The sequence below is a fragment of the Neopsephotus bourkii genome, unplaced genomic scaffold, assembly GCF_033783945.1.
Source record: "Neopsephotus bourkii isolate Nb327-2 ecotype Australia unplaced genomic scaffold, CSIRO-AGI_Nbou_v1 NB_795, whole genome shotgun sequence".
Lineage (NCBI taxonomy): Eukaryota > Metazoa > Chordata > Aves > Psittaciformes > Psittacidae > Neopsephotus > Neopsephotus bourkii.
Genome location: NW_026901291.1, coordinates 2,732,973 through 2,751,407, shown reverse-complemented (window position 1 = coordinate 2,751,407; position 18,435 = coordinate 2,732,973). Strand labels below are relative to the sequence as shown.

Sequence of the window (18,435 nt, the reverse complement as noted above, 5' to 3'; positions counted from 1 at the left end):
CTGTTTTTCCCTTCAACATCTAGAGTCATCCCAGCATTCTAATGAATATGTTTCTGGACCATTGCTTCCGAGTTAATTCTTACATGGCAGCAATTTAATATAGTGTGTTTATAGAAGATTTCCTAGATTTTGATAATGGTAGGCTCTGTGCTTAACAGGCACCTTCATCTTCGTGCAGGGTTTGATTTGTGACTTTCTGCACTATCAAACATGTCTCAGATATTTCTTTGCTTGTCAGCAGAGTAGAACTTCTCTAACAGTGTATCATCTGGTCCTGCTAGGTACGGTTTCTTGCCATGTGCCCACTCCCCTTTCCATGTGTCATTTTACCTCATCTGTTCTGATATTCGTGCAATGCAAGTTGCTTTCTTCTGATCTCTGCTAAACTGATGAAATTGGCATCTCCTTAAAGGCTCTTCCTCTGGATGGATGGTATCTTAACAAAAGTTGATAGGTAACTGATGATCATATCTGCCTGCTACATGGACAGGTAATAACAAAATGTGCCAACAAACACTCTTAACTGTAGAAGAACTGGATCATGGAGACGTTTTGGGTGGAAGTAACATTCTTTTAGTTCCAGTACCGTTATCTGAGACTATGCTAAGTTCCTAGGCATCCTGCCATAGTGTGTTGGCTTTGGAAGCATTCACATCTTTTAAGTGCATTTCCAACTTACCAAACAGCTTATGTTGCATCTAATTTCTGTTATATTGAGCCTGTGGTTAGATAACTGTGCCCCCTCAAGTTCCTAAATGTAGCTCAGGGGATCACTTCTCTTAAGTCATTGCTACACCCATCCTGAAAGTAATACTTTATCTAAATTCTCATATTCAGGCCAGGTTTCTTGGAATATTTATCTATAGAAGAATACAGCATAAAGACTGTTCTGTGTATGAGGCGGATGGCAATTTCTTGGCTTCCACTGAAGTAGATGGGATAGAAATATCTTGCAATATTAATATCACAGGCTGTAGTTTTCCTTGTCCTTTTAAAGGCAGAAGAGCAAAGGATCACTGCTCATTATATCACTTGCAAGTATTCCATTGATTTTAATGGAAACAGAGTATAGGTTATCATGAGAGGACCTCAGCATCACAACAGCACTTTGTGGAAAATGCTGAGAAAGTATTTGTACAGAAATACCAATTGTGAATTTCAGTGTGAAATATCCAAGGAACCTGTGACATGACATCCTGGTTTAGTCGATAGATCTCTATCATGCCCTGCCATCAGTATCAGTAAAGAGCACTTGATTTTCTCCCCTGCTGTTACCAAAACTACTTTCCTAAGTAGTAATGCAGGCCTTTTATTTCTTGCATTCGTTAGTGCAAGAGTGATTCACTTGAATCATTTCATTTATAAAGCCTTGTTTTCATGAAATAATTGATCTTGTGTTAAAAAAACACAGTCATGGTTATAACAAATTCTGACTTTCCCCAAAAGTTTTCTAAAACGCTTTGATAGTGTTCTACCCAAAACAAAATGTAAGCATGCATTAAAACACCCAAGCCGTGTTGTTCCCAGTACTTACAACTGCTGCATGCTGCGTGACCATGAATTAATCTAATATAATCAGCCTTAAAAGTAAAAACAAAAATCTAGTTCTGTTCTTCATGTCTAGTTAAGGGTTTTCAACTTCTGTTTCTTTCTTTTAATCATGTTAAATGATAATAGCAGCCATAGCTAAGCTTTGCAAATAAACTGCTGGAGTTAATTGCTCAGCTTAGACAACATTTTAATAACTCTGACATACCTTCCTGTTAGACTGTATTTTAGAGTTTTGTGTTTGTTAATTTTCAGACAAACAGTTCTGTCAGTGCATAACATCCCTCTGCCTGTCTCAGTTTACATGCGGATTGCTTCCTCTATTAACTCAAGCTGAAAAATTCTGTTCTTCCTCGCATTGCTTACTCCATACATAAAGTGACAAAGAATTGCTTGCACATCAGTACATTGTTCCTCACTTAGACAGTAAGTTGTCAAATCGGTCATTTGAGTCGTGTTAGCCTTAGCAGAGTCATCTGAAAACAGTCATTCATGTTAAATAGATCTAGCACTAATTAGAACCTGCAGCCAGAGACATGTCAGGGGAGAAGAAAGGGAACCTCCTCTTCTGACAGCAGCCCAAAGCTGTGCTGCATTAGAGGAGTCATTTAAAGGTTTAGAGTGGAGTAGTCAATTCATGCTCTGCTGTGCTGTGCACTCACCCCTCTAGCTGGGTATTCTGAGTGTCAATCACTCACAAGAGTGTTTGTCTGAAGAGACAAATGTAACCACCAAGTTACAGATCTGTGGTAGGATTTCAAAGCTCAGCACATTCATGTCCTTAACTATTTTAATAAAAAATGTGCTAAAATTTATTTTCCTTTTCTGGGTATTTCAAACCTGCTGTAGTGCTAAAGTGGTGCCACGTACCTTTGTGTGTATTCCTCCTAGGTTGATCCCCTTTTTACCAGTGAAGTTAAGGAAAAAGTTAAAAGGTAAGAAGTTAATGCTAAGCCTTCTGTCTGCTCCAAATGAAGGCACTTGGCTGACTAGCTTTTTAATCATGTGCTTAAATGCTCCTTCATAAATACAGATGAACGCACATGCACAACTCTCTATGGCTAATGAATGTGTTATAATTTCTTGGCATGTAATGTTCTCATACTAGGTATTCCATACATTTTAAATTTTAGAATACCCAATAGATCTCATGCTTTGTGTTAAATCACATGTGGTTTAGTGTGATTTATATTTGTTATGCTTTTGAGTCTTCTCCTTTCTTCCATCCTGGCTTCTGCAAGATTTTGCATGCTTGCTGTTGGTGGGTGAATGAGTAGCTAGCTGGACATGATAACCCTGTACAGCTTTTATTCTGTCCCTAGTTTATATGCTTCCTGATTGAAGGATATAAATTTAGAGAAATTAGATCTTTGTGTGTGTCTGCAGAACTGAGAATTGTCAGAGTTGAACAGAACAACCATGTAATATCTGGTACTATCTGATAATAAAATCTGCCTAAGATGTGTGGTTTTCAATTCCATTGAAACCAATATAATGATCTTTGTTTTCTATCAGGTTATTCATGGGAAACATGACTCCTGCCATCATGCATTTGTACTCCAGTTGATACAGTTATTTATCTCTATAGAAGCTGGATGTTAATACACAATCAGAAAAGCAATGTTTAATGAAGTCTGCTTGACAGGGAGCTAGCCTTAATGTCAAATGCACTTGTGTTTCCATCTGGCTTAGTGATCTCATGTTGAGGCTAATGAGGCAGGAGCAGGCTCATCAAGTGGAGGAGATGCTGGCTTTTCAAACATGATCACCAGTCTGAAAGATATCATTCACCCTGTCTGAGATTGCACCCACAGTTTCCGTCTTTTTTAACACTTCACCCTTGATTCAGTTGGCCTTGATTAATCAGAGGAAGATGAAACAGTACAAATGTAACCAATCAGAATAGAAAAGTACTTATAATGAAAGAGGAGGCAGAAGAGATCTTTCAGAACCACATTCTGTCCCCCAAAACCAGCAGCTGAAAAGGCAGCATCTCCTGCAGTTGACCATTCTGACTGTGCTCCATTTCTTAAGTATTTAAACTGTCTATAAGTATTTAAGTCTCTGCATGCATCCTTACTATATTGCACAGATTCTTTAAGAGAAAATCACACCCCTATCCATTGAACTCAGCTGCTTCATTTAAGTACTTATAGTGGTTAACAGAGCAAGGCATAATTGATCAAAACTAAAACTCAAGAACAGGCTTATAGCAGTGACTGATAGCAACTGATAGTGACTGACAGCAGTGTATATTGTACCAAATTTATAACCACATTTATCAATGGACAGATAACCAGGACACGGTGAAGTGGCAAGTGAATCTTAACACCAGAACCAAGCCTGAATTGCTCTGACCACCTTCCTTCAGTGCCATGAGTTTTAGGAAAAACTGTTAGAGCGTTCTTAGCAGGAGCCCTATTTGTGTGCATTTTATTTCTAGGGCACCTGGAGTACACTTACTACAGGAGATGCCCCAAGATGATCTTCATGCTGCTATGAAAAGGTGCTTTGCTGTGGTGAACAGCTCCATTTCAGAGGGGATGTCTGCTGCAATTCTGGAGGTAATTGCATCTTGGCGGTAAGGTTTTTCCGTGAGGTTACAGTGACTCTGAAATCGCCTTTTATTACTGGAAATGTGTGTCAACATTTTATGTCCATGTTTCAAAGCTAGTGAACACAAAACTAAGATACCTGTTTCTTCAAGTGTTAGTAATTAAGGTTTTCTTCTCTTGAACTGACAGGGGTTTTTGCTTTATTTTTTTAAATGACAATGTAATTTTATTAATCCTGTTAAATTAACGAGACAGGCCTGAGATAGAAGAACCATTCTGATCTACTGGGGTTGTCATTCATTATTCTTGATTCCACATACACTTCCTTATAATGGTGCTAGAACAGACTTTCATTTATTACATGCTTTCAAAAAAGCAATCTAGGATACGATCTGTTTGGTTATTTAATTCTGAAATGATTAATGAATGAATGACACGCTCTATTTTTTTGCCATCAGTACTGAAAATTAATAACAGGTTTATTTCATACCTGTCAAAGTAGGGTGCTGCTTAGTATCAAATGCTTCCTAGGAAAAAATAAATGTATGAAAATGGAAGTTATTTGGGCAGACACCTTTTACTATTCCATTTTTTTTGGTGACTGCAGAATGTTGGTTTGTGATAATCTCAGAAGATCGTAACAACTACTACATGATTTGTATTAATGACTCTCCTTTCCTATTTCTAATAAGTAATCACATATTGCATTTCCAGCATGCTTTTCTTCCACATGTCTGAAAGTCCTCAGAAGTAAGACCTAAGTGAGCATTGTAAGAATTAACTCATAACTTGGAATTTATCATGGAAGTTGTGTATGGGGATAAAAACAGCTGGTATGCTTTCAGAAGCGTGAGCATGCTAGTTCAGGTGCACAGGGGCTACAAGTAAATGAGTTACCAATTGCAGGTGCAGACTGAAATCTTGCATTATAGTAAGGGGAATTCAGCAGATATGGCATAGGTGTTGTGAGACAACAGCTACAGTCCCAGCTGAGTCAGGATATTTTACTTGCAAAATCATGTCTTCAGTTACTACTTGAGAGACTACCTAAAGCTTGCGGTTTTTAGTACCTCAGACCTGTCTGATTTCTTCTGAAGTTACAAGAGTTTTGGTATTGCATGTCTGTTTACTAGACAGTTGTACAGTGCGGTTTGATGACATGCTTATAAAATACCCTACTGTAAAAAATCCCTCTCTCAAAGGAAGTGTCAGTCTAATAAAGTCAAGTCCCTGCTTGAGATGGCGAGCACTAGGAAGAGCCATCTGTTAAGTTCTCGTTAAATTAATAAGGCAGAAAACTGTGTATAAAAAGACTTCTGGTCCTAGGCTGGAAATAACATCTTGCTTGAATTTGGAAATGCAACTTTCATTCTCTTGAAAGTTGAAAATTTAACAAGGTCATGAATCTGTAAACAACAGTATTTTAGTATGAGATAGATATATAATAGATAAAAGAGATAAATATATAATCGTATCTATTTCAACCTGCCTTAAGGTATGAAATCACTAGAAGCCGTAACTAATTACTTTGTCATCTGGTACTGAGATTTTGCCGTAACTGATCTATTTTCTGTTGGCATTTGAAGAAGAGAAAACAAGCATGATAGCAAGTATTTAAAATACATCTCTTCCTCAGCAAGCTCAGGAGTTCTGCTGTTCCTGGGCATGTGATGGTGAAAAAGGCACTACTACTGGAAAAGTTTGTATGTTCTCTATATAGTTGGTAAGAACAAGATTTAGATTCCAGCATCATTTCACTGGAGTACTTTTCCTGTGCTCTAAAGACTATTCCAACTGTTATAAAAATTATTAGATTGTTAGGCTTTTACAAAGGAAAAAAAAAGGCCAATTAGAGAAAATAATCATAGAAAAGGAAGATGGCCAGACTTTATTCTGCTGTAAGGCAAAATCCACTCTTAGATGTCATGTGCAGTTCAGGCCTCGTAGTTTGGAATATAAGCCATAGCACACTATAAAAATAAAAAGAAAGAGAAATGAAGGGATTTTATAGAGCAGTAAAATTGAAGAGGGGCCAACAAAAAGATGCGTAGGCTAGGAGGAAGGGAATGAGAGACAGTCCAGACAAAGTAGTAAATAAAACCTGTATTTACTCTATGAGCTTTATACTGCTGTTTAGAAATGCTTATTGGATAAACATGCTTCCAAAGCTGAAATTTACATCCTGCGCCCTTCTGAAACAGTATTAAAACACATTTGCAGTCAGAATAATGTAACAAAACAGATGGCCAATGGACTAAATTGTTATTTTATGTTATTATTTGAGGAACCTAGGTCAGTAAATTATACATGTTTTCAACAATGTAAATTATTCTTTTTATTGCTTAAAAATAGACTAAGTATCTAAATTAAATTCTAAGCCACTTCATCCAGTAATTATTTACAGCCCAATCCATTTGTTTAAAGCTAGCTGGTATAAAGGCAGCCCCTCATCTCATGTATTTGGCCATCTGTTCTGTCTTTCAGTAGCTATAATTCATTGTTACCTATGCGTTTTGGGACCTGAAAGCTTCCTTATGAAGCAGTTACCGCTCTCCGACTATGAGACAGAACAAATGTGTTTCCCTTTAGAGTTCAGAAATTACAGAAAATTAAATATAAACTTAGTGATCAACTTCAATGAATCATCAACTATTTAGCATTCAGAAACAGAAGTGAATGAACTTATCTTGAAGACATCTATTTTAAGTGTGTGCTACAGTCCAATCTAAACTTCACTACAGCAATACTGTGCCAGCCTATGCAGCCACACTGTTAGGTACAGTCCAACACAGAACTGCCTCAGGCCATTCACACACATACTTTATGTTCACTATGTGCACACTGTCCACTATCCACTGACATGCTGAATCCAGACTCCCCTCTGTCTTGCCAGTAACTGTTCTTGGGGATAGTAGCACTTTCAGCCATCAGCCCTCACATGTTTGCGCTGTGGTTTTTATGTTTTCTTCCTTTCCTTCTTCCTGGTGCTCCTTCCCTTGAATGGACAATTGCTTGTTTGGAAAGTAGTCAGACCTGAAATACTGTTACAGTTGTGTAAAAGGAGAGATCCGGAGAGGTGAGGAGAAGGCCTTAGGCAGGCGACAGTGACCACTGCTACTGTCAAGGTCTTCATTTTCAGTTCAGACGTTCAAAAAAATGTCTACACTCCCAAGTCACTGAACGTGTGTGAATGAGGGCAAGAGCCAGCAGGCTGAACACAAGGGCGTTTAAGCCTGTCAACAGAAAGGTCTGAAAAAGAGCTGTCTCAGCCATTCTCTTTTGGAAGATGTTGGTGCTTCTGAGCTAACACTGTGTTAGGGCCGTGGTTGGGTAATTAGAGGCAAAAGCCACGTCCTTGGTCTGCAGACTGAAAACCTGTCAGGCGGAGTGGGGCACCAATCTGTCTCATTTCCTGGGTGAACTTCAAAGTTCTGTGAACTTTACTGTCATCATACTGGTTTTGTAAACCTACCTTTGGAAAACAGGTTTGTTTAACAGTGAAGTCAGAGCAAATGACAAAATAATTGCTTTCCCTCTCACAAAAAGACTTTTTGTGCTTAGTTTTAAAAACCCTGCATCTCAACAGCTCTAGACACTTAAATTCAGAAATCTGGTCTGTAGTTTTTATATTTCTCATTTATTTAATCTGGGTTGTGTTCACTTAATTAATCTATTTGTCTGAATTACCTCCAGCTGACCCAGTAGTTTCTGATACAAAAAGCAGAACAGGTTATTTCATCAAGTGTTGTTATTTTTAGCGCCAACTAGTGCAACGCGGATGTTCGTTCCAGGACTATAGAATTTCTATGTCCAGAGTATGTTCACCTGCAGTGGTGATTTAAGCAGTGTTTCCCTTAGATATTTTAATCTATTAAGACATGTTGCTAAGTCTCAGAAGTCCCTCTCACTGTTCTAGACATAACTGGTTCTATACTTTATTAGCCAGGGTCCTTTTGTCTTCAGTTTTGTCTGAGCTATAAAATCCCATGGTTTTCTCCTTGGAGTTTTGTTTTCTTACTATGTAGACTGAAGCAAAATTGCTAGCCATCCAGGAGTATAATGACAGTAATTAAAAATGCATTCACTTTGAAGTGACAGGGAATCGGTATGAAACAGATTGAAGGGTTGGGGGAGTGAATTCGTTTCTCGTTTGACACTGTGATAATTGTACAAGACGAGTTTTTGCGGTTTTACAGTCAGTGCATCTCAAGGCTTCCAAATTCATCAATAGTAATTAAAGTTTCAGATCAGGATATGCATGAGTAACAGAGATGAATGGCCAGGGTTTGCACACCACTTACTTCAAAATCTAAGCTGCATATTTTAAAGTTGCTAGGCATTAGGGCGCTTGGAAGAGGTTTATTAGCTGTGCTACCTGTCTGCTCCTGATTCTGCAGGCAACCTGAAATGCTACCGTGTGAAGACCCCACACTTCTTTTCCTCTTTTTATGCATAAACGCACACATACATATGCATACAAATAAATGAATAAACACATCAAGCAACCTCCCTATAATTACTGTGGACTCAAATCCTGCTTCTTCAGATGTATTCCTTGGTCTGTGAGGAGTCCCATAGCAATAGCTTTGTAGATAATATGTTTTGAAAGCGTAATGTGTTCTGAAAGCATAACCTTTTCTCTCCTCTCCTTGGTATAGTTCAGTCAGAAGCCGCATCACTGCATACTTCTGTGCAGTCCCTGAATGCTCAAGTCCAAGGCAGGCTATAGTCACAGATGCTGTCAAAAGAAAACTCCTTCCACAGTCCTATGTGACCCCTAGGAATCAGAACTGAGGGAAGGAGCCAAGTGATTTCCACAGTCACCTTCACTGTCGTTGACCTGGCCACCTCTGTCCAGTTCTGTGCATGTTACAAAAAATGGGGGGGGGGGGGGGAGTGGTTTAATGGAACAAAGGAACAGATGCTTCGTTGGGGAGAAGTGGCTTTTTGTGCTATGAACTAATCTTCTCATCTATGCATAATAACGGTAGGAGTTACAGTGACAACCTTTCATCTGAACTTTAATTTTATCCTCTTCAAGCCTGTAACACGTCAGGAGCTCCTTCCAATGGGAAACAAACTGCATACTTTCAGATGGAAAAGCATAAACGATGAAGCAGCTATTCGTTAAAGTTCTGCATTCATAATATGTTCTAAGTTACAGTACTAACAAAAGGATAAACAAAACATTTCAGAGAAGTTCCATATAGGAGATACCTTAGACATGGTAGCTTTCACCTAAAAATCTGGAGAGATGGGAAAGAAAGAAAGAAGTTTGGTTTGTTGTTTCTGCCTTTCATTATAAAGTTCTCATCATTTACATCTCAAAATCCCTGAATCCCAATAAACTGTTGTTTCCTCTTTCTGTGTTCGTCTAGGCAATGGATTTAAACATTCCAGTGCTGGCAAGGAACATTCCTGGGAATGCAGCAATAATAAAACATAAGGAAACAGGACTGCTATTTTCAAATCCTCAGGTAAGAAAACAACAGATCCTTAGGCTTTTCCCTTCCAAAGCCTAGGTTCATTTTCCATGTTTGTGTTGGGAAACTTGGCTTTTCCTCTCAGCAGCTTTTTCTCAGGTTCTCCTAAAATGCTGTGTTTTAGACTGCCTTTCTTTGCATTCACTTTGCAGTTCACCAAACTTTGACTAGGTGTCAGCCTTGCTGAATGTTTGCCTTGCCTGTGCTGCTGTACAGCGGGCCATCTGAGTGGCGCACTTAGGTTTGAAGGTTCCATAAGCCTTCCAGCCCTGGAAGAGTTGCTGTACTTGTGTCACGGTTCCATTTAAGTAGTAACTGCAATACAGACTCACATTTGACAAGCAGTTACTAACCAAAAGAGAACTAAGAGCCTGAAGTTTTAGATAATACATTATCTCTAATTTCTAGCAGTAAGTGTTAATATAAAGCACTATTAGGTTCAAGATACTGCTCCGTCAGAAAATAATTAATGATTAAAATTAAGTAAAGGGTTAGAATGGAGTCTCTGTGAAGATAAGTGAGAGTGGGGAGAGGGAACACTACCCCTATTTAAATGCTAGAAATTTTCATTTCAGTATATTTTCCTGCATCATGGCTTTGCTGTTACACATGCGTTTTTATCTAACTCAGGACTAAAAAAGCCCTTACTAGAATGGTCCATTTGTAAAGTAGAAAATGCATCACATTTATTTACTTTATGGAGTGTGTGTGTGTGGTTAATGCCTCCTGTGAAGTTGTACTTCAGGAAGGCGAATACTCTCAGTTAATTTGGGGGGCTTTTTAATGGAAAAATTCTATTGTTTGCTTGAGTTTTTTGGTTGGTTTTTGGTTTTATGGGATATTCAATGTTTCCAATAGCTTCTACGGATAAGAAAATTCTTCGTTAACATCTGAAATTTTTTCCTCTTCTTGAAATGGGATACTTCCAGGCTAGTGGAGGCTGAGATATAAAGCTGTTTATAAAATCCTTTGTATTCCCTGCAAAAGCCCATTGACTTCCATATGTTTCTTCAGAACTTGATGGATATACGGTCATGTTGAACACACAGACTGATAGCTTCCTTGCTACGAATTCTCATACGTTCTGTTGGTTCCCTCAATATGCCGATTACATTTGGCTTGTAATTCAAATACATTATTCATACCACACCCAATTAGCTTCATCATACATCCTTGTAAGAAGCCTCTTTTGCAGTCTCCAAGCGTCCTACATTCCGAGTGTTTCTTTGGAATCCAAGATCAATTAAAAATACGCTATATATTTCCTTACTTGAAGGAAAGTGCAAATTTAAATACAGAAGTAGGCCCAGTGACATCAGTGGCTCTGTAAAAATGGCTAAGGACTTCCTTTTATGTCAGAACTAGAGTCAGAGGCTGTAAATATGTCTAGAATACTGTAAGCTTAGTTTATATAAACCCCTTATGTCTGAGATCTGTTCTCTGCACCATGCTATAGCAAAGATCAGAAACTCCCCTATTCTGCTTTCTGATCCCCCTTTTGCTATTATTCTATCTCAGAAGTCCACAGAATCTCTTTTAGGTGAAGATGGTGACTTGCATTACCGTATTCATACTCACAGGTAATATTTGTATTGGAATCACTAATGTTTGTGCAGATAGATAACCTGTCTTAGAAAGGAAGTAATATTCCTGCTTTTCTGTAAAACATCAATTGTATCTCATTTAGTAAAAGCCGTTTTATCCTGTCACTGTTGTCAAATACAGTATAAACTATCAAAGTTTGCAAATGGGTCAGGAAAGTAGTCGTTTACAAGGGTAATACTCTTAACTCCACTGCAGAGTTGTTGAAAACTTCCTTCATGAGCTCAGAATGCCAATCATCATCACTCATGGTTTTAAAGTAACCATTTAACTCTTGTTCCTTATCTCCCCAAACCATATCAATTTTTAAATCACTGTACATAGTCTATCATGGGATGAGAGTTATATTCGATCAAAGAAATGTGATTAAGTTAAAACACTTAGAGTTTCAAAGTAGGTTTCATATTTTCATTGTGGTAAGAAGGAACAGTTTGCCCATGGCACTTTGGATACTGCCTTAGATGATTCAGTTGACAATAGCGAGCAGAAAACATATCTTCTCGTAAGTTTTGTGGGGTTTGTTACTCTGATTATTTTGACCTCTTAAGTATCTGGTAAAGTATTTTGTGCTGCAACCTCAATTGCATCAGGTTAGTTGGGGAAAAAGCCTTTAATCATATAGGGAAGATTACTGTTGTGTTCAGGTGTTTGTGAAAGTCTCTGCCTTGAAGAATCTGGACCACCAAGGATTAGAAAATGTCAAAGAAGTTTTCATTGCTACGCAAGTTCAGTAGATCCTGTCTGGTCGTGGTGCCACAGACTGTAGCACAGCTCAAGAGCAGGAAGCACTGCTTGTTTTCAAGTCGTTACTGATCTGGGGAGGGAAAGCTTTACAATAAAGTTAGCTTAGGTACGAGCAATGGTGTATGGTCTGTGGACTATCTTATCTTTTGAAAGCTAAGTAAGAGGGATATAGAATTACCATTATGCAATGAGAACTGGTTTAAATTGTGAATGCTGATGGTTTTGTTCTTCGTTCTTGCTGAAAGTGAGCATTTGCAGCTTACAGGGAAGTAGGAAATTCTGTGCATGACTGTAGTTATCGTTACCCATTTGCATTTATGCTGAAGCTACTTGACTGGAACTAGAGAAAGCCTTGCCAGTCACTGAAGGCAACACTTGCATAGAAACAGTTAATGGAGAAGTGAAAGCTATGAAATGTTTTGTCCTTGATACTACCTCACTACTTTTAAATCATGGTTTGATCCTGCCATTACTTGAATTTGCAAGTTTATGGAATATTTGACACTGACTTAATAAGACCTGAAATAAAAAAATAAGTAATAGATAAGAATAGGGCAATAAATAATGCAAAACCACGCTAAAAGGGAAGACAGTTATTCAGCATTCAGAGTTTCAAAATTACATGTTCAGCATCTGTAAAAGCTCACAGAAGGAGCTAAATAAACAGAAGGAGGTAAATAAACTTCAAAGCCAATAAGAGAGGCCAAGCACCAACCAAGTTTGAGAGAGTGGGTCCTGGAAAGAATTGTGTTAGCAGTGACAACTTTTGAAGTGGTAAGAGGGAAACACAGCTCAGCTGAGCACAGGCACCAAGACATTGAATGTACATTACTCTCCTCTGCCAAACATGGGTCAGTGCCATTGCCACCAGGGCTTCAAGCCAGAATATTGCCCAAGTTTTCAGAGCTTTCAACCTTCACACTGAACAGCCTAATTTGCAGTTTCTGGCAGTGCCAGCAATCACTGTTTATACTCCCCTAGAAATACTGGCCTGTTGCCCTGTGAAGTACACAGATGGGCCAGCTAACCAGAGCTGTGCCCGCCACTGGGTAGATCTGTCGCTATTCTGAATTTACATCTGGTGCTTGCCTTCCCTTGGGTGATTCTCTGTTGTTTAAGAATCATGTTCCTTTATCTGCTGAAGCTGATATGAAATGGTTTAATTGCACAGTTACTTTCATTACATAAATAATATATTAACCATGCATCTTACTTTCATTATGTGTGAGCTGCAGTTCCGATGTAGTTCCCATGGTAGTTGAAGGAATAGCCATTCTTTTTACTCAGTGCACACTCTTCCTAGCTTTATTTCCCAGATACCTGTATAGCTGTGTCTCTGCAAGATATTATACAGAATTTCTTTTAGGAACTATATAGAGAAGCTGACATTTTCTTTAAAGATGGTAGGTCAGTTTACCAGGAAAAAAAAAAATGTATTAGGGATGCTGCTGTTGAAAAATGCTTGTGTTTGAAGTGAAGTACTATCCATAGAAAGGGCACATGTAGTATCTGTTCTGGAGGTACATAAGATGATCTTCTCTCCTGTTTGTTCTGGGTAGTGGCTAACTACTGAGGTTCAGCTTTTACATTGTTTTTCTGTCACATGTAAAGTAATAATACTGATTTCTGTGTGTGAATAAAAGGCTTACTACAAATACAGATGTCCCCCAATAGTAAATTAGCATGCGTATCACTTCCTTTATTCTGGCTGCTGAAGTGCATACCCTTATGTTTGATAATTGGAAAGTAATTGATGAATTGTTCCCCTCTTTCAGCAGGAGTGAAGGTTACTTCACATCTACAACAGAATATGAGCGTGCACAAAATTGTATGCAATATCGCTTGCACAAATTCAGCAGGACAGCTGATAGAGCCATGTTACCACACTGTAAATAGCTTGTGTATCAGAAGCTTCTAGAAAAGAAAAATTGAATGTTCAATTTTCTGAAAAACCTCTGAGTTCTGAATGTCTGCATTCTGCACATGGGAGCTTCAAACTTACCACAAAACTGCGACTGAAATGCAAGTCAGTTGTAGTTAAGGGAGACACCTGAAAAATGAAGTTACTGCTTTCTAAAGCTGAGCATCCAAACCAAGCTAAGCCAGCTGTTCAGAGGGTATGAGGCAAAACCCAGATAAGTCACAGTGAATCTTCCCATTGGCTTCCAGTCAGATTGCAAGTGACCTGTAGGCGGTCACATTTGTTTAGCAGAAGCAGAGATAAAGCTAAGAGGTCCTTATTCTTTGCTTCCTGGTATTTTTTCATTTGCTTTTTCTCCCTTCTGCAGTTTCTCAACTTTATGCTTTGGAGTCAGTTTGGCATTTTCCTGAAATTATCTCCAGCACTAAATATTGTAACTGTGAATAAGGATCTAATTTCTTCTATCATTTACATGTTTCCAAGTTTTTGTCCTCTATATCCACATTCTAAAAGAATGCTAATAGGAGTACCTGTCAAGAAATGTTACATTGCTGCTTCTGATCTTAGGTAATTTACATAAATTATTTTAAACATTACTTTAAATAAAATCCTCCACAGGAACATAAAATTAAAGTTGGAATGTAGTTCAGTGTGAACAGTATTTATTACTGTGATTATATAGGCAATTGGATGAAGCCAGCATAAGTCATGTAAGTCTTTCCCACCTTGCCTGCTCTGTATTCTTGGCAGATACTGAGGGAGGAAAAGAATGCGGCTCTAAAGCTGGAGTCAGTGACTGTATCTGCACTGTCTGAGAGAAGCAGCCTCAGAGTACTTACTGGACCAGCCTTACTTAGTATTTTTAGGGTGAGAATCACAGGAAACCAGATAACTCCCTCTTTGGGCCATGTGAGTTCCAAGGGAGAAACTGAATATACTGATTAAACGAGCACATACCTGAACACCAAGGTAGTTGTGGATGGAAAGTGGGCTGGATGTGAAGCATGTGGTCCTCCTGGCTAGTCCAAAGGCTGATTTGTCAGTGCTGTGTGGACAGAGCAAAAACTGCAGTACCATAAAATAAGGGGTTGTTAATACACATGTATGAAAATCTTTCCATTACCTAGTTACAAACCTTTCCGACTATTCAAATTTGATGGCAGTGATGCATATATTGATAGTTTGTCTTATCAGTGAGAGCCAAAGCAGTGATTATAACATGTTTAATGTGATTTAACATACCAGTGTTTCCCAGGGGTCACTTTATAGCTATGTATTATGTATAACCATCACTTGCATTACAACAGGGAAATTGATTCCGTGGTAACCAAAGATTTTCTATCTGTGTATGTATATATATACACTGTGTACTTAGATTTTCAAGTATAGCTTAGTAGTTAACCTAGTGTTGATATGAATTCTGGTCTTGTTTGTGATAATGCTTTTCACAGTCAATACAGTAACGTACCTCTTTCTCCCATCCTTTTTGTCCCCCTCATCCCTATGCACTGATCTTCACTACCAGTTGTGTAATAATGTAATATCTTAATTTTCCATTGACACAATAGCGGTCTGCTTTTCTGAGCTGAACCAAGACGTGATTTTGCAAAGATCTGAGCACATTTATAATCAAGCTAAAGTATTGGAAGTTGTCTCTTGATGGAAAATTCAACCAGCTGCTCTGAACAGATTAGTTCAGACATCAGATCTCCTTTCACATGTTTGAAGTTCAGTTTCTCTTCCTTAGAACTAAATAAATTAGAGTGGCAGAGGAGCAGGCAAAGGAAGAGCTGTATTTTGGCCAGTACAGTTAAAGGAAATTAATGTATTTTATTGCAGAGCTTGTTTTGCTAACACTGCTGTGTCTGTAAGTGCCCAAATGCATCTGCTCCAGAAGAGCCTGTTGCTGCCTGCCTGTGCTTATCTTCATACTGTAACTATGTTTATGTTGGTTTTTAGTCTTACCATGAAACTAGCTAAAGATGTCACAGCAGCAGTGAGATACAAGTTTAGCTGAGCTGAGGTCAAACGCCTGTTGCCAGTTGTCCTCTGTGCAGGAGACCACATGAATTATTTCATTTATAATCAGCCTGGTTTTCTACCACTTGGGCAGGCAAACAATTTTTGAGTCATTAAATTTGTTGCTCTTATTTGTCTTAATGTTCTTGGGGTTGTCTGTGATTTTAAATGTCTTAGTTGGTGGGCTGTGTAAAATGATACACAGAATAATTATTTATTGATCACTGTTTATAAATACACTATGATACCTGACCCTGAAAAATTCATTTGTACAACTTCATGTATCTATTGGCTCACAGTTGAAGAGCTTTCCTGAAATCACAGCCCATGTGGGTACAAGCTAGTTCAGTATCATCAGAACTTTCTTTATCTTTTTTAGGAGTTTGTTGCGCTGTCCAAGAGTTTGATGAATGACCCCATTATGGAAAAAGAAATTGTAACAAAAGCCAAAGACTACGTGAAGAAACATCATTCATGGGAAAGTGAAAGAAAAGCGTACGAGAACCTTGTCCTAAGACTCCAGTGAATGGCAAGACCACAACTGATACCCACCAATCTATGTAAAGCACTGTAATGGAGGATGTACAGTTAGATTTGGGTTTCTCTTGGTTTCTTTTCTGAAGAGATAATAACACATGCATTAATATTCTGTTCAGACATACCAACATCACAGGAGTTGTCTACTATTCAAACTCAGAATTTATCTAATTCAGCACACTGTCTCTAGTGTACCAGTTCATCACAGACCAGCACCATTTTGTAAGATCACATAGAAGTATACTCTTTGAACACAGTTTTTATTGTTGTAAGGCCTCAAAGGGAGGATTTCTTGTATACAGTGGAGCACACCACCACATGGAGCCCACATCACTGTTCTAATCATACTGCATCCTAACCAAACTGCAGTGTCAGTTTTCTTTCCAATTATACCAATCTGAATGTATTTAGGTACATTTGACATGCACATACATGTTCAGAAAGCCAAGATTAGATATATAAGCAGAGTATAAAATTATTAGGATGAAAGCTTTCTTAAGACTGGAAGAGCAACATTTCTATTGACTGAATAATGATCTACAGTCATACAATGACTGCATAATTGCCAAATAGCAAACAGGAGTGTTGCTGCTCCAGAAGAGTGAGGAGTATAGGGCATGTTTTGTGCTGCCCTCTGGGTACCTGAACTGCTCTCAGATTAGCTGATGTGACCAAACTATCCTGTGCCTGCTTTTCATCTTGGGACCACAACAGGAGAGCTGGCACAGCACCTGCAGCCGTACATGGCTTCAGATTCCAGAACTGCACAGCACTGCCTACAGCAGCAAGACGTGCTCGCAGACAGAGATGCTTTGTTACATGAACTACCTCTTAGTTTGCCAGTTTGTTGGTACCTCTGTGATTTATTTATTTACTAAAAGATTTATGAGAGCTGTGAAAAGGGAATGGGGGGTGGGTATATTTTCAATTTACTAAGTATTTTGGTACTGTTTGTTCTCATCTGTGGCTTTCAGGATATATTGCAATATACTGTATCAGGCTGTTCTGAAGTGAGACTTACCTGGGTTTGAAGTCCATACTAATCATTCCTTCCAGCTTGGTGCTTCTGGACAGATCTTTGAATCTGTAATTGGTCAAAAAATTTACATTTACAGAAAACAAACAGAAAAGGTTGTATTTTTAACTACTTGTTATTAGGAAACTATTTGCTTTGTATAGGCTTGATCCTTCCAGTAAAAACCAGTGGGATGTTTCCTACTGATGTAATGGCTGTTTTATCAGACTTTTCTTTGTGATAATGAAGTCCACTGTGTATTTTAAGCTTTCCTCTTTATTTTTGATGTTTTGCAACTGCTGGGACAGTAAAAAAAAAGGCAATTTGAATGCCATATATTGACTTCTCCAAAATCTTCCCCACCTTTTATTGTAACAGGCTTATGCTCAGCATTGCCTTCAATAACACAGTCCCTCAAGGGCAAATCTGCCCTGGCTTGAAGTCCAAGCATTGCTACATTCCTTTTTGAGCACAATTTTCCTAAATATTTGTGGTGTATCCTTTGGCATGCTGGGATGTAAGAACCTGTGCGCTAGTTCTCAGGTTACAATCCACCAGCCAACATCTACCACTGAGCAATTGCTAAGCCTGCAGCTGAATCAGCCTGTTGCGTTTTCCCTGCTGTCTCAGGAGGAGCTGTGTTTCTCTGGACATCTCCATTACCAGTGACTGTTGAGGCCTCTTGTAGGATGGCAGTTGACCACTATGTACTGAAGGAGGAACCCAACAATATGGATTTTCAGCATGATGTATGTGGTGTGGAACTGTAACAAGCAATAAAAAAACCCCAAAACCCTATTTAGACCCAACTGAGCTCACCGCAGGGAGTCCTGTTCCTCTCGAAACATCTCTGCCACTGTATCTCTGGTACTGGCTTTGATCCTTCCACCCAGAAGACAATCAAGTATTGGATGTCTTCTGAGAACTACAAATTGTTAAAAAAACCCCAAACCAAATACATAAAGTGTGATAGAAGTCTAAGCATTGAGCTAGCGGTAAATTATTACTCAT

The 18,435-nt window shown here is 38.6% G+C and overlaps 1 protein-coding gene and 1 long non-coding RNA gene across 8 annotated transcripts in view; one reads left to right on the top strand and one right to left on the bottom strand.

Moving 5' to 3' along the window:
- GLT1D1 (glycosyltransferase 1 domain containing 1) overlaps window positions 1–17,755 on the top strand; it is a 59,338-nt gene extending 41,583 nt beyond the window's left edge. For 5 of the 7 annotated variants that reach the window (XM_061355399.1, XM_061355402.1, XM_061355398.1 and 2 more), the window contains 4 exons: window positions 2,440–2,483; window positions 3,992–4,112; window positions 9,482–9,580; window positions 16,252–17,755. In XM_061355399.1, the coding sequence (XP_061211383.1) occupies window positions 2,440–2,483; window positions 3,992–4,112; window positions 9,482–9,580; window positions 16,252–16,398 (411 nt within the window). In that variant the 3' untranslated portion in view covers window positions 16,399–17,755. Of the gene's footprint in view, window positions 1–2,439; window positions 2,484–3,991; window positions 4,113–5,739; window positions 5,807–8,761; window positions 8,967–9,481; window positions 9,581–16,251 lie in introns of those variants that run through there. The other 2 variants (XM_061355401.1, XM_061355404.1) reach the window with 2 other exon arrangements.
- LOC133213255 (uncharacterized) lies at window positions 11,852–15,292 on the bottom strand. Its single transcript, XR_009725742.1, has 3 exons — window positions 14,811–15,292; window positions 13,146–13,268; window positions 11,852–12,451 (listed from the first exon to the last, which is right to left on the bottom strand). It is a non-coding gene; the product is annotated as an uncharacterized LOC133213255 (long non-coding RNA).
- Window positions 17,756–18,435: the final 680 nt, after the last annotated feature.